At 43.9% G+C, this 26,217-nt stretch overlaps 1 protein-coding gene across 2 annotated transcripts; it reads right to left on the bottom strand.

Annotated features, from left to right (window-relative positions):
• Window positions 1–9,743: 9,743 nt before the first annotated feature.
• On the bottom strand, window positions 9,744–12,584 carry LOC121291583 (zinc finger protein OZF-like). Of its 2 annotated transcripts, none has more exons than XM_041212990.1 (2): window positions 12,243–12,584; window positions 9,744–11,444 (listed from the first exon to the last, which is right to left on the bottom strand). In XM_041212990.1, the coding sequence occupies exon 2, from the start codon at window positions 11,146–11,148 to the stop codon at window positions 9,838–9,840; it is 1,311 nt and encodes a 436-aa protein (XP_041068924.1). In that variant the 5' UTR covers window positions 11,149–11,444; window positions 12,243–12,584; the 3' UTR covers window positions 9,744–9,837. The 2 variants fall into 2 exon arrangements, with proteins under 2 accessions (XP_041068924.1, XP_041068925.1); XM_041212991.1 differs by having other exon boundaries at window positions 12,228–12,584.
• Window positions 12,585–26,217: the final 13,633 nt, after the last annotated feature.

Genomic DNA, 26,217 nt, shown 5'->3' on the forward strand with positions numbered 1-26,217 from the left:
TTGAAGCATCTTAATATACTCCTCACCACTTACAATCCCACCTAGTTACGTGTTTTCAGCAAACTACATCTGGCTTCCTCATCAAAATCATTGAAATATATTGTGAACAGCTGGAGCTAAGCACTGATCCCTATGGTACCACCCACTAGTCACCGCCTGCCACTCTGAAAAAGACCCATTTATTCCTACTCTGTTTCCTGTCTGCTAACCAATTCTCACTGCATGCCAATATATTACCTCCAATCCCATGAGCTTTAATTTGAACACTAACCTCTTATGTGGGACTTTGTAAAAAAGCTTTCTGAAAATCCAAATACACCACATCCACTGGTTGTCCCTTATCCATCCTGCTAGTTACATCCACAAAAGCCTCCAGTAGGTTTGTCAAACATGATTTCCTGTTCATAAATCCATGCTGACTTTATCTAATCCCATTGATAGTTTCTAAGTGCCCTGTTATCACATCCTTTAAATAGACTCTAGCATTTTCCCTTCTATTGATTTTTGGCTTACCGGGCTGTAATTCACTGTTTTCTCCCTCTCTCCTTTTTTAAATAGTGATGTTACATTTTCTTCCCTCCAATCTGCTGGGATTGTTCCAGAATCTACAGCATTTTAGAAGATGACAAACAACGCATCCACTATTTCCATGGCCCCTCCTTTAGTATACTGGGATGTAGATGTAGACAGAAGAGACAGGTAAAGGGCCTAACAGAACGCAGTTTCTACAATGTGCTCAGGAGTTCTTTGTAACCCAATATGCAAAAAGTCCAACAAAGGAAGATTCACTATTGGATCAAATAATGGGGAATGAAACAGAGGGCAGAATTTTACTGCCCTGTTTCGGCGGGGACGGGTAAAATGCGGCAAGACTTTCTAAACCTCATTGGCTTCAGTGGGAATGTAAAATCACGCTGCCGTAAAATTTCGCCCACAGTAGGTAATAGGAGTAAAGTTTGGGGAACATCCAGGCAGTAGTGACCATAACGTAATGTGCTTTCAGTTAATAATGGAGCTGGGAAAAAAAAATGAGAATTTCTCATGATTCTGCCATTTTGCCCTTGTTGCTTGTGATTTTATCCTGTCCATTCCTCAGCCCAAGCTACCTTTTTTATTGATGTGTCTGTAGAATATTTAACTTTTTCATGTTTCTTGATAATTCAATTTCATAGTCTCTCTTTTCCATCCTAATTTTTTATTGCCTTCTTTCCTAGATTCTTCACATTCTCTCTTGTCCTTTTCTCTCCTGCTTTTGTGTTTTGCCTCTATCCTCACCCTCAGTTTTTTTTCCTCATGCCTTCATTTCTCCATGGTCCTCATTAGTGTTTGGTTTGTTTCTGTTTATTTAGTAGAATATATTTTTCCTGGAATCTGTTGTACACAGTATTAAATGATTCCTAATGTTGTTCTACATCATTTTTTGCCAATGTTGTTCTTTATTTAATTTTTCAACTTCTGTCCTGAGCCCCTCAAGTTTACCCTTTCTCCAATCTATTATCCTGGTCATTCACATTCCTGACTTTTGCCTTGTAGATGGTGGACAGGCTTTGGAGTATCAGGAGGTGAGTTAGCAGGACTACTAGCCTCTGACCTGCGCTTGTAGTCACAGTATTTATATGGCTTGTCAAGTTCAGTTTCTGGTCAATGGTATCCCTCAGGATGTTGATATTGGCGAATTCAGCAATGGTAATGCCATTGAATGTCAAGGCTTGATGGTTAGATTCTCTCTTGTTGGAGATGGTCATTGCTTGGCAATTTATGGATGATCAAGAGTAGATTGATGGGGCGGTAATTGGTCGGTTAGATTTGTCCTGCTTTTTGTGTACAGGACATACCTGGGCAATTTTCCACATTGTCATGTAGATGTCAGTGTTGTAGCTGTACTGGAACAGCTTGGTTAGGGGCACGACAAATTCTGGAGCAGAAGTCTTCAGTACTATTGCTGTAATATTGTCAGGGCCCATTGTCTTTGCAGTAGCCTGTGCCTTCAGCCATTTCTTGATATCATGTGGAGTGAATTGAATTGGCTGAAGACTGGCATCTGTGATGCTGGTGACCTCCGGAGGAGGCCGTGATGGATCATCCGCTCAGCACTTCTGGCTGAAGATTGTAGCAAATGCTTCAGCTTTATCGTTTGCACTGATGTGCTGGCCTCCCCAATCATTGAGGATGGGGATATTTGTGGAGCCTCCAACTCCAGTGAGCTGTCCAATTGTCCACCATTATTCACTACTGGATGTGGCAGAACTGCAGAGAGAGCTTAGATCTGATCTGTTGGTTGTGGAATCACTTAGCTCTATCTATCACTTGCTGCTTATGCTGTTTGGCACACAAGTAGTCCTCTGTTGTAGTTTCACCAGGTTGACGCCTAATTTTTAGGTATGCCTGGTACTGCTCCTGGCATGCCCTCCTGCACTCTTCATCGAACCGGGTTTGACCCTCTGGCTCAGTGGTAATGGTAGAGTTGGGGATATGCTGGGCCATAACATTAGATTATAGTTGAGTACAATTCTGCTCCTGCTGATGGCCCACAGCGCCTCATAGATGCCCAGTCGAGTTGGTAGATCTAGTCAAAATCTGTCCCATTTAGCATGGTGGTAATGCCCCATTCAAACTCTCTGTTCCTTTTTTCCCAGCATCAAATTAATTTCAGCCATTTCAGCTCTTTAACAGCCAGCTAGCTTCACTGGGCTGGTACAGCCCTTGGATTTCAGCAAGCTCCAATTTCACCAGCTACACCAAGCTATAAAGGGCCCCAAGGCTTCACCTGAGCCCTAACTCTATCCAGGTACCTCCTGCTCTCCGCCTTCTCAGCTCCTTAGTACTTCTCCTGAGCCCTGACTCTCTGGCGACTCCTAAGCTCAGCCCCTCTGCTAACAACAGCACTTTAGCTGCATGGAACTTCTTCTGCTCCTCACTCTGACTGACAAGAAAAATGACTGACTGACTAAAGATAACTGCTCGTTCTGACTCTTGAACTGCTGGGGAACATATCAATACATTCACAGCAGGTTCCACCCTCGTCATTAGGCAGAAACCTAGTGGAACATGCTGCATCCCAAAGTGTTACAATGTCCTCAGGGACACAGAATGAAAAGGCTTCGTAACAGTGGGAGAGAAAAAACTAGAAGTCACCAATATGAGATTGTCACTAAGCCAAATGATGTCACAAATCAATAAGAAATTCAAATTCTGGTCGAGATGGTGTACTTGGATTTCCAAAAGGCATTTGATAAGGTACCACATCGAAGGTTACTACACAAGATAAGGGCACATGGTATAGGGGCTAACTTTCTCACATGAATAAAAATTGGTTAGCTAACAGGAAGCAGAGAGGAAGGAAAATTGGCCTTTTTCAGATTGGCAAGCTGTAACTACTGGAATGCCACAGGGATCAGAGCTGGATCCTCAACTATTTACAATCTCTATCAATGACTTAGGTATGGTAGCTAAATTTGCCGATAACACCAAAATAGTTGGGAAAAACAGTTCTCAAGACAAGGTAGAGAGTCTGCAAAGGTATATAGACAAGTTAAATGAGTGGGCAAAGGTTTGGCAGATGGAATATACGTGGTTAAATGTGGCAGGAATAGAAAAGCAGTATACTATATAATGCAGAAAGATTGCAGAATTCTGCGGTAGAGAGTGACTTAGATGTCTTGGTACATGAATCACAAGTTAGTTTGTAGGTACAGCAAGTGATTAGGAAGGCAAATGGAATGTTGGCATTTATTGCAGTAGAAATGGAATATAAAAGTAGGGAAGTTTCACTGCAGCTGTGGCCTTGGTGAGGCCACATTTGGAGTACTGTGTGCAATCTTGTCTCCTTCTTTAAAAAAAGATGCAATTACTTAGAATCAGTTCAGAAAAGGTTCATTGGACTCATTCCCGGGATGAAGGAGTTGTCTTATGATGAAGCGTTGAACAGGTTAGGCCTATACCTGTTGGAGTTTAGAAGCATGAGAGGTGATTGAAACATATCAAGTCCTACACCATCTTATAGGATGTATACCAGAGGATGTTCCTCTTCTTCAGGAGTCTAAAACTAGGGGACAGAAGCTGTTTCTGGCTGGGTTCAGTGCCACACACTGGTGCTCCTCCCTCCCCCTCCTCTCCTGAAGGTGTTGACTCCAGCTGGGTTCAATTCTACATTCACTGGTTCCTTCTCTCTGTTTCTGTTCACCAGCACCCCCATCCACCCTAATATTCACTGTTTTATAGAATGAATCAGCACTTATAAAAGCCATTCAGCCCATCATGCCTTTGCTGACTCTCTGGAAAATCGACTGAATCAGTCCCACAATCCTTCTAACCCTGTCAGAATGATGTATGTCTGCTGCAGTAAGAGGTGGATGGAAAAGGTATTCCTGGATATTTCTCACACAGTCACCTCTGTGGAAGGCTTGATCAAGCAGTGTACTAAGCATGTAGAATGAAACATTTCTTAGGTAAGCACAGTGTACCTGGTAGAGGTGAATTCAATAACTCTACACACATATGCCCCTATGCCATTATTAATTAAAGGGTCCCATTAAGGGAATTTCCCTGGTGTTCTAGGGTCGATGAATCATAGATAGAGAGATAATGGTTCACCTTTCACAGCAGATGCAATGCAACAACTCTTGACATCTTGTCAGTGTGTAACAACATTTCCACATCCCCTACCACCCAGGGAATAGTAGGATGGTCAAGCTCTTTAATCACTCAAAAGAAACGACACTGAGTAAAGCTGTCATGAAGGGAGCTGATGATCTGGTCAAGGCCAATGACTGGGTCATCGTCTTGCCTGGTATCTTAATGACCATTTGCTCCACTCCTGTTCACTCCCCTGGTCACAACCCATTTCAGCTCATGATAGGTCAGCAAATACAGATTGTACATCCCACCAAGATTCCACTGCCCATTGCTACTCATCAGACTCATGACCAGTTTCTCCAGAACCTTCAATAAACCTTAGCATCCTCCTCACTACATGCAACTAAGAAGATGCGTGCTGCCCATCTCAATATCTACAGGGATAACCACCTGGCTTGTTACATTATTTCATCTCCCATGGAGCATCAACATCCTGAGGGTTATCATTGACCAGAAGTTGAACTGGACTAGCCACTTAAATACTGTGGCTGCATGAGCAGCTCAGAGGCCAGGAATCCTGCAGTAACTCATCTCCTGACTCCCCAAATACTGTCAACCATCTACATGGCACAAGTCAGGAGTGTGATAGAATGCTCTCCACTTGCTTGAATGAGTGCAGGTCCAATAACACCGAAGAAACTTGACACCCTCCAGGACAAAGCAGCTTTCTTGATTGGCACCACATCCACAAACATCAAACATTCACTCCTTTCACCACTGACGCACAGTGGCAGCGGTGTGCACCACCTACCAGTGTGTACTAAGGAACTCACCAAGCTTCCTTAGACTGCACCTTCCAAATCCACAATCACCACCATCTAGAAGGATGAGGGCAGCAGACACATGGGAACACCACCACTTGCAAATTCCTCTCCAAACCGCTCACCATTCTAACTTGGAAATATATCACCGTTTTCTTCAGTCACTGGGTCAAAATTCTGGAACTCCCTCCCTAACAGCACTGTAGGTGTACCTATACCATATGGACTGCAGCAGTTCAAGAAGGCAGCTCACCACAACCTTCTGAAGGGCAATTATGGATGGGCAAGATATTCTGGCCTAGCCAGTGATACCCATATCCCATGAATGAATAAAAAAAGTTAATGTTTAAAACATTTTTTAAAGGCTCTTGGGAAGGTCTATATAATATTCTGGATAAAATGGAAAAAACAAAACTTAAATTGTTATTCATGGAACCGTAGAAAATTATAGCCTAGAAACAGGCCATTCAGTCCATCATGTCTGCACTGGTCAAAAAAGATTTTTTTTTAAAAGCCGTCTATTCTAATCCAACTTTTCAGCACCTGGTCTGTAGCCTTGCAGGTTACAGGGCTTCAGATGCAGATCCAAGTACCTTTCAAATGAGTTGAGGGTTTCTGCCTCCATCACCAAACCAGGCAGTGAAACCAGACAGCCGCCACCCTCTGGGTGTAGAAGATTTTCCTCACATTTCCTCTGATTCTTATAGCAATCACCTTAAATCTGTGCCCCCTAATAATTGACCTCTCTGCTAGGGGAAACAAGTCATTCCTGTCTACTCTATCTCGGCATATAACATACAAACATATGAAATTGGAGCAGGAGTAGGCCACTCAGCCCCTTGAGCATTCAATAAGACCATGGCTGATCTGAATGTAACCTCAACCCCACATTATGTCCTTCCTGTAATGTGGTGACCAGAACTGTACACAAAATTCCAGCTGTTGCCTAACAGCATTTTATGCAGTTCCATCATTACATCCCTGCTTTTGTATTCAATACCTTGTCCAATAAAGGAAAGCATTCCATATGCTTTCTTTACCATCTCATCCAACTGTGCTGCCACCTTCAGGGACTTGTGCACATGCATTCACTTCCTCTGCCCCTTTCAATATCCTTACTTGCTTTGTTTGCCCTCCCCAAAGGCATTACTTCACACTTTGAAATGAATTCCATTTGCCACTTTTCTGTTCACTCAACCAAAATATTGATATCATTTTGGAGTCAACAGATATCCTTTTCACTATTAGCTACATGGCTAATTTTTGTCTCATCTGCAAATATCCCAATCATGCCTCTCATTTTTAAGTCCAAATATATATAATAAACAACAAAGGATTCAACACTGAGTCCTGTGGAATGCCACTGGAAACCGCTTTCCATTCACAAAAACGTACATCGATTATTACCTTTTCTTTCCTGTCACTGGGCCAATTTTGGATCCAACTCACCACATTTCCCTGTATCCCATGGGCTTTCACTTTTCTGACTAGTCAGCCATATGAGATATATATATATGTGATGTGTATAAAAATATATATCCATATTCAGAAAGAAAGAAGCATAAAATCTGTGATGCCATGGAGATCAGTGTAAACTGTACAAATAAGAGGTAAGATAACTGGACGAAGCATAAACAGTGTGTGTGATTTTAGCCATCAGGGACAAGAGGTGGATGGTTATCGTGCTCCTGGACCGTGTCCACCAGGCTGAACAAAGAACAAAGAAAAGTACAGCACAGGAACAGGCCCTTCAGCCCTCCAAGCCTGCGACGATCATATTGCCCATCAACTAAAACATTTTGCACTTCCGGAGTCCGTATTCCTCTATTCCCATCCTATTCATGTATTTTTCAAGCTGTCTCTTAAACACCACTATTGTACCTGCTTCCACCACCTCCTCTGGCAGCGAATTCCAGACACTCACTACCCTCTGCGTGAAAAACTTGCCCCGCACATCTTCTCTATAGTTTTCTCCTCTCACCTTAAATCTATGTCCCCTAGTAATTGACTCTTCAACGCTGGGAAAAAGCTTCTATCTACTCTGTCCATGCCACTCATAATTTTGTAAACTTCTATCAAGTCGCCCCTCAATCTCCATCGCTCTAGTGAGAACAATCCGAGTTTCTCCAACCTCTCCTCCTAGCTAATAACCTCCAGACCAGGCAGCATCCTGTAAACCTCCTCAGCACCCTCTCCAATGCCTCCATATCCTTCTGGTAATGTGGCGACCAGAATTGCACGCAATATTCCAAGTGTGGCCTAACCAAGGTTCTATACAGCTGCAACATGATTTCCCAGCTTTTATACTCAACACGCCTGCCAATGAAGGCAAGAATGCCATATGCTTTCCTGACTACCTTATTCACCTTTGTTGCCATTTTCAGTGACCTGTGGACCTGTACACCTAGATCCCTCTGCCTGTCGATGCACTTAAGGGTTCTGCCATTTACTGTATAATTCCTGCCTGTATTAGACCTTCCAAAATGCATTACCTCGCATTTCTCCGGATTAAACTCCATCTGCCATTTCTCCACCCAAGTCTCCAACCAATCTATATCCCGTTGTATCCTTTGACAATCCTCTTCACTATCTGCAACTCCTCCAACCTTAGTGTCGTCTGCAAACTTACTAATTAGTCCAGTTACATTTTCCTCCAAATCATTTATGTATACTACAAATAGCAAAGGTCCCAGCACTGATCCCTGTGGAACTCCACTAGTCATAGCTCTCCATTCAGAAAAGCACCCTTCCACTGCTACCCTCTGTCTTTTATGACCAAGCCAACTCTCTATCCATCTTGCCAGCTCATCTCTGATCCCATGCGACTTTATCTTCTGTACCAGTCTGCCATGAGGGACCATGTCAAAGGCCTTACTGAAATCCATGTATATAACATCCACGCCCTTCCATCATCGATCAACTTTGTCACTTTCTTGAAAAACTCGATCAAGTTAGTGAGACACGACCTCCCCTTCACAAAACCATGCTTCCTCTCACTAATACGCCCATTTGCTTCCAAATGGTAGTAAATTCTGTCACGAAGAATCTTCTCCAATAATTTCCCCACCACTGACATAAGGCTCACAGGCCTGTAATTTCCTGGATTATCCCTGCTATCCTTCTTAAATAATGGAACAACATTGGCCATTCTCCAGTCCTCTGGGAGCTCACCTGTAGCCAGTGAGGAAACAAAGATTTCTGTCAAGGCCCCAGCAATCTCCTCCCTTGCCTCCCTCAGTACTCAGGGGTAGATCCATTTGGCCCTGGGGACTTATCCTCCTTAATATTCTTCAAGACGCCTAACACCTTTTTTTTTTATCTTAACATGATCCAGGCTATCCACACACTCTTCCTTGGACAAATTGACCACTAAGTCCTTCTCATTGGTGAATACTGATGAGAAGTATTCATTTAGCATCTCTCCCATTTCTTCTGGCTCCACATTAATACGCCCATTTGCTTCCAAATGGTAGTAAATCCTGTCACGAAGAATCTCTGTCCCTGAGTGGGCCTACCCTTTCCCTGGCTACCCTCTTGCTTTTTACATATGTATAAAAGGCCTTGGGATTTTCCTTAATCCTGGTTTCCAGTGACTTTTCTTGACCCCTTTTAGCCCTCCTGACTCCTCGCTTAAGTTTCTTCCTACTTTCTTTATATTCTCCACGGGCTTCATCTGCTCCCAGCCTTCTAGCCCTTATGAATGCTTCCCTTTTCTTTTTGACTAATCTCACAATATCCTTCGTTATCCAAGGTTCTTGAAACTTGCTATGCTTATCCTTCATCCTAGCAGGAACATGCCAGTCCTCAATTCTTATCAACTGACGTTTGAAAGCCCCCACATTTCAGTTGTTGATTTGCCCTCAAACATCTGCCTCCAGTCTAGATTCCTCAGTTCCTGCCTAATATTGTTATAATTAGCCTTCCCCCAATTAAACACCTTAACCCGAGGACTCCTGTTATCCTTATCGATTAGTACCTTGAAACTTACTGAATTATGGTCACTTTTCCCAAAATGCTCCCCTACTGAAACTTCGACCACCTGGCCAGGTTCATTCCCTAATACCAGGTCCAGTATTGCCCCTTCCCTAGTTGGACTATCTACATATTGTCTCAGGAAGCCCTCCTGGATGCACCATCCAAACCCCTAGCACTAAATGATTCCCAGTCAACATAGGGAAAGTTAAAATCACCTACCACAACATCCCTATTGCTTTTGCATCTTTTACATGAATTTTTGTTCACACTGTATGATCCTCTCCCAGATTATTCTGAGCTCCAGCCAAGTGATGTTAAACACACAGATGAAAGACAAAAATCTACAAGGATGTGTTCAAAAGAAAGCTGATTTATTTCATAATTATCCAGAATATTAAACTACAGCCTATTTAGAGAGGATGTTGGCATCAACAGAAACAAACCCAGCTGTCAGAATGGATGTGGTTCAGTCCTGGGTGGGATTAACATCAGCAATAACAGCAGAATCCAATCCCTGCTGACGCATGTGAATTCTCTGGTGTGTCAACAGGTGGGATGACTGTGTAAATCCCTTTCCACACACAGAGCAAGTGAATGGCCTCTCCCCCGTGTGAACCCGCTGGTGTCTCAGCAGATGGGATGTACAGGTGAATCCCCTCCTGCACACAGAGCAGGTGAATGGCCTCTCCCCAGTGTGAGTGCGTTGGTGTGTCTGCAAGTGGGATGAATGAGTGAATCCCTTCCCACACATGGAGCAAGTGAATTGCTTCTCTCCAGTATGACCTCGCTGGTGTGTCAGCAGATCCCTTTTAGTTTTAAATCTTCTCTCACAGTCAGAACATTTAAAAGGTCTCTTGTCATTGTGAACAAGCTGGTGTGTCAGTAGGTGGGATGACTGCACGAATCTCTTCCCACACACACGGCAGATGAATGGTCTCTCCCCCGTGTGAATTCGCTGGTGTGTCAGCAGGATGGATGACTGAGTGAATCCCTTCCCACATTCAGTGCAGGTGAATGGCCTCTCCCCGTTGTGAACTCGCTGGTGTATCAGCAGGTGGGATGAGCGACTGAATCGCTTCCCACAATCTGAGCAGGTGAACGGTCTCTCACCAGTGTGATTATGCTGGTGGGTTATCAGCTCACTTCTACTTTTAAAGCTCTCCTCACAGTCAGAACATTTGAAAGGTCTCTTATTGGTGTGAACAAGTTGGTGTGTAGTGAGATGGGATGAACAAGTGAATCCCTTCCCACACATGGAGCATGTGAATGGCCTCTCCCCAGTGTGACGGCGCTGGTGTACAGTGAGTTGAGATGATCGTGTGAACCCTGTGCCACAGTGGGAGCACCTGAATGGTCTCTTGTCAGTGTGAACACGTTGATGGCACTTCAGTTCCTCTGCACTTTTATAGTACTTCCCACAATCCGGGCATTTAAAAGGCCTCTCATCAGTGTGAACTCGCTGGTGCTTCAGCAGGTTAGATGAATTAGTGAATCCCTTCCCACACTCGGAGCAGGTGAACAGCCTCTCCCCAGTGTGAGTGCCTTGGTGTCTCATCAGATCCTGTTTGCTTTTAAACGTCTTCTCACACTCAGAACATTGAAAAGGTCTGTTGTCAGTGTGAACATGCTGGTGTCTCAGCAGATGGCCTGTCTGAGTGAATCCCTTCCCACAAATGGAGCAGTTGAACGGCCTCTCCCCGGTGTGAATTCGCTGGTGTCTCAGCAGGTGGGCTGAATCAGTAAATTCCTTTCCACACACAGAGCACGTGAACAGCATCCTCCTGTTGTAAATGGACCTATAAAGTCCCAGCTCAATCAGGTAGTTAAATTCTTTCCTACAATTCCCAAGTTTATGCAGTGCCTCAGCACTGTAACTGAATCTGGCCTGTTGATGCACAACTCATTAGTTTATGCCTCATCACACACAGAATGCATGGACAATATCTCCTCACTCTGCATGGTGCTTTTTGCTTCTATATACAAAGGCCAATATCACTAAATTGATTGATTGTCAGGTTTTGATATGATGCTTGATTTCAGGTCACTGTCTGAAAATTTTCTCCTTCTGATGTCCTGTGAAATTAATTTAAAAAAGGAAAAAGAGGTGAGAGAGAATGCACCAAAAAAGGCAGGCCATAAAACTGAGCTGAATGGATTTGTGGGACAGCTCTAGAAAAAAAAAGCTTGAAAGCTGTTGTTTGGCGTAAAAACCCACTGGTTTATTCATATCTTTCATGGAAGGGAAACTGCCACTTAATCCGGGACTACACAAACTATTGGACTCAATGGGAAGAGAGAGTTGGAGGTGGCAGGGAGAAAATGAGATGAACTTTACACACCTGTAATTCAACAAGAACTTTGACAGAATTTCCCAAAGCCACGCTTAACAACTGGAAAGATAAGGGAAGCAAGTGCATGGGAAACCATCACCTCCAAGTTCTCCTCCAGCTCGCTCATTTACATTGTATGGAGATAGTCTGTTTTAGCAACCTAATTGCACCTAGAATCTACATTCCATGATAGTTCCACACTGGAAAATGTTGGGCCCCACTGGGCTCAAAGGTGCCCGGGGCTAAAACCAGCAGCTTCTCCTTCATCTCCACTCCAGTTCAAACTGATGCAACAAAAGACAAGGAATTGACTTCTGCACTCAACGCCCTACTCTGATACAAATGGACTCTTAGTTGTTCTGTCTGTGTTTCTCGATTCAGTTATGTGAGCAATAGCTGCAATAAAGCTAAGGCAAATTATCGAGGGTGCTGAAAATCTGAAATGAAGAGAGAAAAAGTTGGAAATACTAAGCAAATCAGATAACATCTGTAGAGGGAAACAGAGTTAACGTTCCCGGTCGCTAACCTTCCGTCAACCTACAGTGAAAAACTTATCGAAATCAGTTGACGAATGGAGGCTGTAGTTCCCACAATGCCAGGCGCTCCAGAAACCGCTCTATCCAACGCGCTCATTTCCTCTTACGCACGCAGGGCGCATGCTCCCCAGGGCCATTCCGGACAGCTCCTTTGTTGTGAGTCGAACTCAGCGAAAACGGGAAAAGAAACCGGGAAGCAGCGGCTCGGTTGGAGCAGGCGCTGCACCATCGCTTTAATTGAGAGAGGCCCACACCACCTCACCGCAGTCCGCCGGGCAGCTCCAATTCGGACTCTGAGAGCCGCGCTCCAAGAAGTACTCGCCTCCGCTCAGTTTCTTGGCTACTCACTGCGCATGCTCCACTGAGTCACGTGGTCGCAGGAGGCGGAGCCTCCTTACGCGTGCGCTTCTGCCCTTCTGATGGAGATAGACCGTATTCATTATTACGGCGCATTCTGGGTCTTTCCATGGGCCATTGCTGTGGAGGAGCATGGTGACAAGTTCATGCGTCTTAATCAATATTATGAAAATAATAAAAATATAATGTTATGAAACTGTGATTACTCACTTCCTCCCTCTATTACTGTTACATAAAATGAAGATATTAATTTCACCAATTCGTTTGATTTGATTTTAAACACTTCAATTAAGCTACGTTTCTCGAATTGTATTTCCGAACTCAAATTCACGGCTTCATTATTTTTCTTCCCCTACGCTTCTAAACTTTAACTGGCAGTGACCAACAAGAAGAGAGCTTAGAGGCCCGGAGCACCAAGTGAAGCAGCATGTTCTGCAAACAATCACGGTGCATGAGGAGTGGAACCTGATTTGATCAGATCAGTGAGTCTGTGTGAATGCCTGTTAAATAATTTATCTTTTGAAAGATATTCGATATTTCTTTTGTCAACAAAGTTTGTCAGGATTTTGCTTTCCAGAAGTTCCTATTATGAGTTTCAGACATTTTGGCAACAAGGGGAACCAGGTGTTTGAAGGTCATTCATTTCTTTCCATTTGGTATTAATTAAAGCTACAGAAATTGTTTGTTGCAAGGATCCTTTGAGCCCTATCAGGAACTATCCTTCCATGGCTCTCAAATCCTGAAGTGGGTCTTGAACCCAGGGTATTCTGCCATAGAAGCAGGGGTGTTATGACTGAATCACAAGTTCTCCTATTCCTCATTATGCATTACGTGATACTAAGAGAGACAATTTTTCACTTTTCTACCCTTTTAGTATTTAAAGTATCATCCTTTCTGTTGGTAGTGAGTCACATCTGGTATTGGGGGAAATGCCTGGTGCCTTCAGTCAGGAAATTCTTCCCCGCTGATTGAAATGCCACAATGCCCTCAAACCACACCATCACTATATCCTCACCCAAGCCCATAATCTGCCAAGATCTCTGGATTCCTCCAGCTCTGGCCTTTTGTGCAACACCACCCCCCACCCCCACTTCCTTCGTTCCACCATTGGTGGTAGCTCCTTCAGTTACTCAGCCCAAGAATCTTTGACCAAGTGTTCAATCACTTGTTCTAATGCCTTCTCCTTTTTCTTGGCGTCAATTCTTTACTGATTACGCCCTTGTGAAACACTTTGGAACATTTTACCACATTGAGGATGCTAAGTAAATGCAGTTTTCTGGTGTGAGATCATTGGCCTCTGCCCTCCAAACAAGATCATCCAGGGTCGGCAGCATTGCCGCTCCCACTGACAAAATACTGACAACTCACTCTTTAGGGTCTCAAGCTCAGGATTACCACTTGTAAAGACACTGGAGTGTAAACAGTGACTGGGATCAAACACCAGCATCACACAGCGCCTTGAAGTGAGAAATTGAGAAAAGCCTAATTAGAGAGAAGGGGCAGATGGAGAGGAATGCTGATTAATAAGGGGAGGGGAGGGCAGGTGGAGGAATATTGAATAATGCTCCCTTGTGGGGAGTCAGTGGCCTTATGGTATTGTCACTGGACTAATAGTGCTCAGGCTGATCCTCTGGTTCAGGTCTCACCATGGCAGATGATGGAATTTAAGCTCAATTAATTAGAAGTTTCCGGATGACTCAAAGCTTGGGAGTGTTGTAAACTGCACTGTAGAACTTCAAAAGTACATGGATAAATTGGTGGAGTGGGCAGATAGGTGGGAGATGAAGTGCAATGTGGAGATGTGAGAGATGATGCATTTTGGTAGGAAGAGCACCAGGCAGACTATATAAAATAAGGGGTGAAGTTCTAAAGGGGATGCAGGAGCAGAAAGACTTGGGTGTACATGTGCATTGATCATTGATAGTGGCAGGACAGGTGGAGGGAACAGTTAATAAAGCTTATAGTATACTGGGCTTTATTAATAGGGGCACCGAGTACAAGAGCAGGGAGGTTATGCTAAATTTATATAAGACACCCATTAGACCTCAGTTGGAATATTGTGTTCTGGGCGCCACATTATGGGAAGGATGTGAACACATTGGAGACAGTGCAGAAGAGGTTTACAAGAATGGTTCCAGGGATGAGAAACTTAAGCTATGAAGATAGACTGGAGAGGTTGGGACTGTTCTCCTTGGAGTGAAGGAAGCTAAGAGGAGATTTAATAGAGGTGTTAAACATCATGAGGGCGCTGGACGGAGTGGATAGGGAGGAGCTGTTCCCACTCATAAAAGGATCAAGAACGAGAGGACATAGAGGTAAAGTGATTTGCAAAAGAAGCAAATGTGACGTGAGAAATAAACTTTTTCACACAATGAATGGTTCTGGTTAGGAATGCACTTCCTGGAAGTGTGGTGGTGGTAGGTTCAATCGAAGCATTCAAGAGGGCATTAGATGATTATTTGAATAGAAACAATATGCAAGGATACGGGGAAAATGCAGGGCAATGGCACGAGGTCATAATGCTCATTTGGAGAGCCGGTGCAAACACGATAGCCCAAATGGCCTCCTTCTGTGCCATTAAAATTCTGTGATATGTTGCCTCCCTACTGATGTAGATAGACTCTATTTTACTCCGTGGGTCATTTGGCAAAGCATCAACTACCACTGCCTTCAAATGGTACAGCAGCTAAAGGATACTTTGGCTCATGATGTCTGATTTAGCTCTTTAGCATAACTATCGAATTGATCCCACTCACCTGCTCTTTACTCAAAGCCTTCAACTATTTACCCAATGTTCTCTAAAATGTCACTATAGAGTCTGCTTCCACCAGACTTTTGGACAGTGCATTACAGATCAAAACAACTCAGCATTTAAAAAAACTGTTAATTTGGTAATCACCTTAACTCTGTGTCCTCTGGATCTTTCTATCGCTGGAAACACCTGCTCCTTCTTCATACTCTCAAACCCATTCATAATTTTGAACACCCCACCACATCTATTCTTAACTCTTTTTGCCCCAAGATACACACACGTGTCTCCCCTCTCAACACATAAATGAAGCCTGTCAGCCTTGATGCAGTTCTCGTAAATCTCTTCTGTACCCTCTCAAAGACCTTGACATAATTTCAGAAGTGCGATGCCCAGACTTGAACACAGCACTCTAGCTGAAATCTAACCATTGCTTTATAAATTCTAGTGTTAATTCATTTAACATAAACAGACTTAAAATAAATTATTTAAAGACAGCATTAAAATATTACATATAGCATTCACAAGAGCTTGTAAACTATTGGTAGCATTGTGCAACTCTTTTGGATCACCAGCTAAAGAAGGGTATGATAACATAGTGGTTATCTGTCAGCAATGTCTCATGTAGAGGATAATACCATCCTTCAGACAGCTGGCTGGAAGTCATTGTTGGCTGAAGGTTCACAGATGGACTACAAGGCTTTTCTTAGCCTTGCAGGGTCTCTCAACATGAGGAATTGATAGCCAGCTTGGAGAGGTGGTGGTGGATTGTTAGCTCGAGCAGCTGCCCTCTCTTTCCATCTCTCCCAGTGCTGCTCTTGTTGACTGGAAAGTCTTGACTCCATTTTTTTTTAGGATGAATCATCATTTTGATCACAATTGGGCATCTGCTTCCAAAGTATTATGTTACTAGTGTAGACCTGCACGGGAGCTTTGAAATTGTCTTTAAAATACTTCCCCTGGCTCTCATGTGAACAGACTCCCTGGAGTAGCTCTGAGTAGAGTACCTGCGTGTGCAGCTTTGAGTATGGCATCATGGCAGCATCTCTCTCCACAGATGCTGCCAGACCTGCTGATTTTTTCCTGCATTTTCTGTTTTTATTTCACTACAATGTGCTTATATTACTGGATTAGTAATCTACATTGTAGAATAATAATCTGGAGATGTAAATTCAAACCAACCACAGCTGTTAGGGAGTCTGTTTGGCAAGAGCTAAGGAACAAAATTGGGCAATTATGTATTTGTGGTGTAGCCTAAAGACCATCAAGTAGATGTAGAGGTGCAAGAATTAAAGAGTAGTTATAATGGGAGACTTTAATTATCCAAATGTACACTAGAATTGTGGTAGTGTAAAGGACAGAGGGGGACAAGAGTTCCCAGAGTGTGCTCAGGAGAATTTTCTACCGCAGTTTGTTTCCAGTCAAATGAGAAAGAAGACACTGCTGGACCTAATTCCAGAGAATGAGGTGGACCAAGGGGTTCAAGTGTCAATAGGGAGACATTTAGGGGACAGTGATCATTGTATCATAAGGTTTAGGTTGGCTGTGGAAAAAGACAAGGAACAATCCAGTGTAAGTATAACTAACTGAAGGAAAGGCAACTTCAATGTGATAAGAATGGATCTGACCAAGATGAATTTGAATCAAAGTTGTAACTGAATAATGGGCTGCCTTTAAGGAAGAGAAAGTTGGGGCACAGTCAAGGAATATTCCTACAAAGAGGAAAGGTAGAGCAAACAAGTACAGGGCTCCATGAATGATGAAACATAGATTAAGATGAAGGAGGAAAATTGTGCTTATGACAGATGTCAGGAGGATAATACAACTGAGAACCAAACTGAAAATAGAAGATTCAAAAGGAATTGGAAAAGCAAGTGAGGGAAGCAAAGAGAGAATATGAAAAGAGACTGACAGCTGTCATAAAAGTGAATCCAAAGGTCTTCAATAGGCATATAAGAGTATAGGGATTTTAAAATGAGGAATGGAGCCAATTAGGGATCAAAAAGGGGATTTACACATGGAGGCAGTAAATGAATACTTTGTATCTGCCTTTACTGAGGAAGAGGATGCTGCACAGATCATGATGTAAGGGGAGATAGTTCTGACACTTGAAGGGTTTGAAATTGAAAAGGAAGAGGTATTTAAATAGGCTGTAGGTACTTAAAGTTGACCAGATGAGATGCATCCAAAGATAATGATTCAAGTGAGAGTGGAAATTTTGGAGGCACTGGCCATCATTTTACAATTTTCTCTCGAATTTTCCAGGGGACTGAAGAATTGCAAATATTATACCCTTGTTCAAAAAAAAAACAGGGTGCATAGATAAGCCTAGCAACTGCAGGACAGACAATTTAACCTCAGTGGTGAGGAAGATTTTAGAAATGATCATTTGAGATAAAATTAATAGTCAGATGGGCAAATGTGGGTTAAGTAAAGAAAGCCAGCATGGATCTATAAAAGGAAAAATCATTTTTTAATGTGGTAACAGAGAGAGTTGATAATGGCAATGCTGTTGTTGTAGTGTACATGGACTTCCAAAAGACATTTAATGAAATGCAGCAATATGGATCTCATGGGGCAGTAGCAACACAGATGCAAAATTGCCTGAATGACAAGAAACAGAAAGTAGTGATTAATAGTCGTTTTTCAAACAAGAGGAAGATTTATAATGGAGTTCCCAAGGATGGTATTAAGTCCCCTGCTCTTCCTAATATATATTAATGGCCTCGACCTTGGTGTACAGGGCACAGTTTCAAAATTTGCAGAGAACACGAAACTTGAAAGTATTGTGAATTGTGACAAGGTTAGTGCAGGACTTCAAAAGGGTTTAGACAGGTTGGTGAAATGGGCAGACAACTGGCAGATTATATTTAATGCAGAGAAGTGCGAAGAGGTTTGTTTTCATTGACAAAATTCAGAGACCAAGATAAAATAAAGTGTACAATTCTAAAGTGGGTGCAGGAACAGGACAACCGTAGATATATCTGTGCATAAATCGTTGAAACTGGTAGGACAGGTTGAAAGAGTAGTTAATAAACCATTTAATATGCTGGGCTTCTAATTAGGGGCATAGAGTACAAAAACAAGGAAGTTATGTTAAACCTGTATAAAACAGTGGTTTGGTCTCAGCTGGCCCAGTTCTGGGCATCACACTTCAGGAAGGATGTGAAAGCATAGAGGGGATGCAGAAAGATTCATGAGAATGGTTCCAGGGCTGAGTAACTTGAGTAATGTAGATAGATTGGAGACATTTCAACTGTACTCTTTGGAAGTAAGAAGGTTGGGAGGAGATATAATAATGGTATTCAAAACCATGAAGTATGTGGACAGGGTAGATAGGAAGAAATTGTTTCCATTAGTGGAAGGGTCGGGAACCAGAGGGCAAATATTTAAGGTAATTGGCAGACATGTAGAAAACATCATGCAGCGAGTAGTTAAGGTTTAGAGTGCACTGCCTAAGACTGTGGTGGATGAAGGTTTAATTGAGGCATTCAAAGGGGAATTGGATTGTTATCTGAAAATGAAAAATGTGCAGGGCTATGGGGAAAAGGCAGGCGAGTGACACCAGATTAATTGCGCCTTCAGTCAGCCAGCATAGACACAAAAGGCCAAATGGCCTCATTTTGTGCTGTAATCATTCAACAATTACAGAAGCAAACCAACTAGAGATTAATATAAACAGAAAATGATGGAAATACTCAGCAGGCCAGGCAGCATGATAACAGCACTTGCTCACTGCCTGAGCCCAAATTGAAGACAGCCGAGAATCACAGCAGCAGCTGGTCTCCCACCTCCCCTCCCCTCCCCTCCGACCGAAAGGAAATGTCAGACTCACTGCTGAAAACCATGACAGCCGAAATGTCCATCACCGTGAAGAAGGGAGAGAATTCGGGAGGTTTGGGGTGGAAATCTTGACAGCTGCTCATGCTGGAATAACACTAACTCCTGGGAATTTATCCAAAGCAGGGAACTTGTTCTCCCCCCACTTCACTTCCTCTCCCTCTTGTGCTTTTCCTTCTTTCCCACCTCCTGGAGAAATTATTTCTTGGACCCCCGTGGAAAGAGTCCCCGGACCCCAGTTTGAGAATCACACGCTGATGTCCCACCACCTTCCGTCAGTGGACCAACATTACAGGCAGGAAGGTCACTGGGTTCCTACGGTTCACAGCTTATTCCACCCAGTAAGTTCCTCTCTACAATTGAGTTTCTATTTGCTTCCTCTCTCCCCCTCCTTCTTTTCCCCAGCCCTACAGAGGGCCTCGCTGCTCTTTCAGTTCCCAGTTCCCATACAGGGTTTATACCTGGAATGTTAACCTGGCTTCTCCCTCCATCTGTGACTGAGAATGACATCCATCAATCTGCAGCTGGCAAGACGCAGTGAGACGGTGTGAAAATATAGGATGGATCTGTTAGTGACCTTTAATCCTGCAGATTGTCAGCAGTGCCGAGTTCTCCCTGTCCAGGTTTGATCCTGGACTGAAGAAAGGAAAGATTCTCTCAATGAAAGTGTGGGTGAAAGTTTGGAGATGGGACAGTTTGTCTGCATTGTAACATGATACCTGTCCACCCTCATAGTCCAAGAAAACCCCGATCCTCCGGGGATTCACACTCTGGGTGAGGGGCGTCGGTCGGGGGGGGGGGAGGTGAAGACAAAATAGACTATTCCGACAATCAGCCTCACAATCCACAATCCAGACTCAGATTTCAGGTCGATTTCTCTCTTTCCTGTCCACTGAACCCTGGGCCACTCCGAGTCACCACCAAGTCTTCTCCCCCACCTCCAACTCCCAGTAATGTCTCCCTGATGTGAATCCCTCTTATTCCAGGATACAGGGACAGGGATCAAATCTTTCTGGGTGCCAGGGAGCGGCTGCCGTTTGTCTCCGAGTCTCACACTGGTCCGGTCCTCAGACAGGATGAGCCAAGGATTCGCTGTGTCAGATCCAGAGTCAGAGAGGCTGGAGCTGAGGGAAAGTTAAAATAACATATTCAGTGATTTAGAGAGGGGTTGTGGTGGGTGGTGGGGAGGAGGGGGGGGCGGTGGCGGAGGAGGGGGTAGGTGGGGTGTTTCCCATGGGGTTGAGACTGCTTGGGAGAGGGAATAGTGTGTGCAGATGGAGGCAGGTTGAGGGGAGTAAGAGAGATGAAAGAGGAGAAGGGGAGGGAGGGAGGAGTGTAGGTAGAGGGAGGGGACAGAGATGAGAAAGTGGGTGACAAGAGACCGTAAGATTATTAATGGAGGGGAGCGAGTGAGGCGGAGGGAGAATGAGGGGGGAGGGAAGGAAAGACAGGGGGAAGTCAGGGAATGGGAGGGTGGAGGCAGGGAAATGGTATTAGGAGGGCCTGAGAGAATGAGGTGAGTGGTGGGGAGGGGTAATAAGAGAGCGAGGTGGAAGGGGCAGCTGTAATGGGATATTGAGGGGCACTGGAGGGTGAGGAGTTACAGTGATCGGGAGGCTGAGCTGTGGGATAGAAAGATTATGAGTGGGAGAGGGAAGAACACGGGAGCATAGAGTGGGAGATTGGATGGGGAACAGGGAGGGGAGATGGGAGAGAGAGTGGAAGAAGGAGCGAGAGAGCTATAAGGGGAGCACAGTCAGGGAGGGGGGTGAGGGAGACGGAGTGTGAGAGGGAGGAAACAGTGACAGGGAAGGCAGAGAGCGTAAGAGGAGCAGAGCAGAGAATTATTTTTATTCACTCACGGGATGTAGGCTTCGCTGGCTGGGCCAGCATTTATTGCCCATCCCTACTTGCCCTTGAGAATGTAGTGGTGAGCTACCTTCTTGAACCGCTGCAGCCCTGTAGGTATACCCAAAGTGCTGTTAGATAGGGAGTTCCAGGGTTTTGACCCAGCGGCAGTGAAGAAACAGTGATATATTTCCAAGTAAGGGTGGTGAGAAGCTTGAATGGGGAACTTCCAGGATATCACAGAGCGGCTGCAGGACATTTTGGGGAGGGAAGGTAAACAGCCAGTGGTTGTGCTACACGTTGGTACCAATGACATAGGTAAAATAAGGGATGAGGACCAGCAAGCTCAGCACAGGAAGTTAGGAGATAAATTAAAATGCAGGACCTCAAATGTAGTAATCTCAGGATTACTCCCGGTTCCACGTGCTAGCAAGAGCAAGAATAAGAGGATAGACCAAATGAACACATGGTGGGAGAGATGGTGTAGCCGGGAGGGACTCAATTTCTTGAGGTGCCAGGACCGGTTGTGGGGAAGGTGGGACCTGTACAAACCAGACGGGCTGCACCCAGGCAGAGCTGGGACCAGTGTCCTTGCGGGGGCTTTTGCTAGTTCTGTTGGGGAGTATTTAAACTAGTGTGGCAGAGGGATGGGATTCCAGGATTAGGATCAGATAGGCTAGATTCAGATCAGTAAAATGGAGGTAGAACATTAACTAGGGACATTAGCTAGAGAAGCAAAGTTTTATAAGTGATAAAAACAAAAAAACTGTGGATGCTGGAAATCCAAAACAAAAACAGAATTACCTGGAAAAACTCAGCAGGTCTGGCAGCATCGGCGGAGAAGAAAAGAGTTGACGTTTCGAGTCCTCATGACCCTTTGACAGAACTTCACTCAAGTTCTGTCGAAGGGTCATGAGGACTCAAAACGTCAACTCTTTTCTTCTCCGCTGATGCTGCCAGACCTGCTGAGTTTTTCCAGGTAATTCTGTTTTTGTTAAAGTTTTATAAGTGTCCAGCAAGGGAAATTGACGGGGTTAAACTGTTTTTACTTCAATGCAAGGAGCATTACCATCAAGGTAGATGAGTTAAAGGCACAGGCAGCAGGATGTCATTGCTATAACGGAGAGCTGACTAAAGGAGAGACAAAACTGGTAGCTTAATATCCCTGGTTATAGAGTCTTCATACACGATAGAGTAGGAGAGAATGTTTAAAGAATCAATTCCAGTTGTGAGAAGAGATGATGTACTAAATGGATCAACAAACGAGGCTTTATGGATTGAGCTTAGAAATAAAAAAGGGGCAGTCACACGACTGGGAGTATACTACAGACCCTCAGATAGTGAAAGGGAGATAGAAGAGCAAATATGTAGGCAAATTTCTGCTTGTAAGAACAAGAGGGCAATAATAGTAGCAGACTTCAAATATCCTAATATCAACGGGGATTCAAACAAAATAAGGGACACTGATGGAGAAAAAGTCATGCAGTGTGTCTAGGAAAATATTTTCAACCAATTAGTGACAAATCCAACCAGAGGAGATGCAATTCTAGACCTAGTCTTGGGGAACGAAGAAGGCCAAGTAGGTGAAGTGGCAGTTGGTGACCATATCGGGGACAGTGATCACAATTCAGTTGGATTTAGCATTACCATGGAAAATGACACAGATAAGGCAGGAGTAAAAGTCTTGAACTGGGGGAAGGCAAATTTTGCAGAAATGAGAAGGGACTTGGCTGACGTGAACTAGACAGCACTGCTGGAGGATAAAACAGTGGAAAACTGGTGGGAAGCATTAAAAAGTGAGATCTTAATTATACAAAGTATATAAAGTCTACTCTACAAAAATAAGAGTGGCACTGTCACATCTAGACCCCCTTAGTTGTCTAGAGGAATACAGAGGAATATCAAAAAGAAAAAGAAAGTGTACGATAGGCACTAAGAACTAAGCACTGCAGATAGCCTAGATGAATATAGGAAGTGCAGGGATGAAATAAAAAAGGAAATAAGGGAATCAAAGAGAGGGCATGAAAAAAGATTAGCAAGTAAAGTTAAAGATAACCCAAGATGTTTTACCAATACATTAATGCTAAAAGGTTAGTTAAGAAAAAAGTGGGACCTATCAGAGATGAAGATGGAAACTTGTGTGTAGACGCAGAGGCTGTGGGAAGGGTTCTGAATGAATATTTTGTCTCCGTGTTTGCAAAGGAAAGGGAGGATGTAGATATAGTATCCAGGAGAAACACTGTGAAATAATGGACGGATTAGTCATAAAGAGAGAGGAAGTACTCGAAGGATTGACATCCTGGAAAGTTGATAAGCCACCAGGGCCAGATGGATTGTTTCTGAGGTTGATGAAGGAAGTCATGGAGGAGATAGCAAATGCTTTGAGGATGATTTTCCAACCTTCACTACATACAGGGGAAGTAGCGGAGGACTGGAGAAATGCAAATGTAGTTCCATTGTTTAAAAAGGGATCAAAGGAAATGCCAAACAATTATAGGCCAGTTAGTCTTACTTCGGTGGTGAACAAATTAGTAGAATCTATCCTGAGAGATAGGATTAACTGTCATGTGGAAAGGCATGGACTATTCAGGGATGGTCAGCATGGATTTGTTAAAGGAAGGTCTTGCCTCACAAATTTGATTGAATTCTTTGAGGAAGTGACAAGAAGGGCTGATGAAGGCAGTGGATGTTGTGTACATGGATTTTAGCAAGGCATTGGACAAGGTCCCACATCACAGATTGGTCAGGAAGGGAAAAGCACATGGGATTCAGGGTAATGTGGCAAACATGGATGCCCTTGCGAATGGAAAGTTGTCTCAAGTGGTGTTCCACAGGGCTCGGTGTTGGGACCCTTGCTGTTTGTGTTATATATTAATGATTTGGACGTGAACATGAGGGATACGAGTGGAAAGTTTGCAGCTGACACAAAGATTGGCTGAGCAGAGCATAGTGTCGAGGATAGCCATAATCTCCAAAATGATGTAGATAACTTTGTGGAGTGGGTGATAAAGTGGCAAATGAATTTTAACCTAGAGAAGTGTGAGGTCATACATTTAGGGAGGTCAAACAGTTACAGGGATTACACAATAAATGGGAATATACTAAGAAGGGTAGATGAAGTGAAAGATCTTGGCCTACAAGTACACAGGTCCCTGACGGCAGCAGTTCAAGTAGACAAGGTTGTAAAGGAGGCATATGGAATGCTCTCCTTTATTGGCAGAGGTATAGAATATAAAAGTAAGGATATAACGTTGGAATTATATAAAACACTGGTGAGGCCACAACAGGAGTATTGTGTGCAGTTCTGGTCACCACATTACAGGATGGACGTAATAGCTCTGGAGAGAGTGTAGAGGAGGTTAACAAGAATGTTGCCAGGGTTAGAAAAGTGTATCTACTGGGAGAGATTGGATAGGTTGGGGCTATTTTCCTTAGAACAAAGAAGGCTGAGAGGTGACTTGATTGAGGTGTACAAAATTATGAGGGGAATAGATAGGATGGACAGGATAAAATTGTTTCCCTTGGTAGAGAATTCTAGAACCAGGGGACATAGATGCAAGATAAGTGGCAAACAGTGTCGGGGGAACATGAGGAAGAACTTTTTATGCAGAGGGTAGTGGGTGTCTGGATTTCACTGCCCAAGTTGGTAGTAGAGGCAGAAACTCTAAACTCTTTTAGAAAGCACCTGAATCTACACCTTAAGTGCTGTAAGCTGCAGGGCTATGGGTTGGGTGCAGGAAGGTGGGATTAGAAATGGCACCTGGGTGCTTTCGGTCTGGCATGGACAAGATGGGCTGGATGGCCTCCTTCTGTGCTGTAACTTTTCTATGGTTCTATGATTCTATGATAGCACAGGTGGGGGAATAGAGAGTGGGACCCTGCGATGGAGGTGTGAGAGTGTGTGTTGAGGGGGGAAGGGGTGCGGGGAAGGAGAGAATTTGGAGTGGGGAGATAAAATGCGGTAGATGGAGGGGAGAGAGTGTGCAGGAGTGTGAATGGAGAGTGAGGATGATAGCCAGGCAGGGAAAGGGGAGATTAGGAACGGCATGGAGAGTGTGAGTGTGAGGGAGGAAGAAGAGCGAATGTAGGAGAGAGAGAGATGGAGCTGTAGTGGTGGAGAGAGAGGTTTGGAGAGAGGGAATGGGTGTATGCTCACGGAGACAGAGCACAGGAAGGGAGATAGAGTGGGTGGGTAGGGCAGAGGGAGAGTGGAAGGGTGGTTAAAGAAGATGGGAGGGAAGGAGAATGTTGAAAGAGGGTTGGAGGGAACGCGAGGGAAAAGAGACCGTCGGAGGATGAGATGAGAGAGGACAACCGAGGGAAAAGTGGAAAGAACACGGACTGTGGGGGCAGTGAATGTGGAGGATGAGAGAAAGGGAGAGGTGGTTGAGAAAGAGGGTGGGACAGTGAGCTGGAAAGAGTGAGCGGGAAAGAGGATGAAAGCCGGCAAGAGTGTGGGAGAGCGAGCAGAGAGACAAATAAATCATACACTTAATAGAATAGGGAACAATCCAGAGCAGGAATAATTAATTGTGGAAAACCAAATTCGATAGGATGAAGATGCATCTGAATCAAGTGAGTTGGAGTCAAGTGTTGGCAGAAAAGATGGCGGTTGAATAATGGGCCGTCTTCAAAGAAAAAGTATTGCAGGCATTGCCAAGCTATATTCCCTTGAAGGGAAAAGGTAGGACACATAAATCCAGAGTGCCCTGGATGGCGAGAGAGATAGAGGTAAAGATGAAATGACAGACATCAGATAGAAAATACAATGGAGAATCAGGCTGAATATAGAAGGACCAGAATGGGAGTGAAGAAACTAGTAATAAAAGCAAGGAGAGAACAGAAAAAGAGTCTGACAGCGCACATAAAAGGGAATACCAAGGTCTTCTACAAGCATGTAAATAATAAAATGGTGGTAAAAGAAAGAGTAGGGCCGATTAGGGACAAAATAGTGGACTTGCATGTGGAGCCTGGAGAAATAGTGCAGGTGTTGAATGAATACTTTGCATCTGTCTTTACAAAGGAAGGGGATCCTATCCAGGCCGAGGTGTGAAAGGGGTAACTGGTGCAGCAGAGGAACTTATAATTGAGAGGAAGGGGGTGTTGAAAAGGCTAGCTTTACTTAAAATAGATAAGGCACCAGGACTGGATGAGATGCATACAAGGGTACTGAGGGAAGTGAGAGT

Source organism: Carcharodon carcharias, chromosome 19 (assembly GCF_017639515.1).
Source record: "Carcharodon carcharias isolate sCarCar2 chromosome 19, sCarCar2.pri, whole genome shotgun sequence".
Lineage (NCBI taxonomy): Eukaryota > Metazoa > Chordata > Chondrichthyes > Lamniformes > Lamnidae > Carcharodon > Carcharodon carcharias.

Bases quoted from the DNA above. Each gene is read 5' to 3' on its own strand.
- LOC121291583 (XM_041212990.1), bottom strand. From the start codon at position 11,148: ATGCTGTTCACGTGCTCTGTGTGTGGAAAGGAATTTACTGATTCAGCC.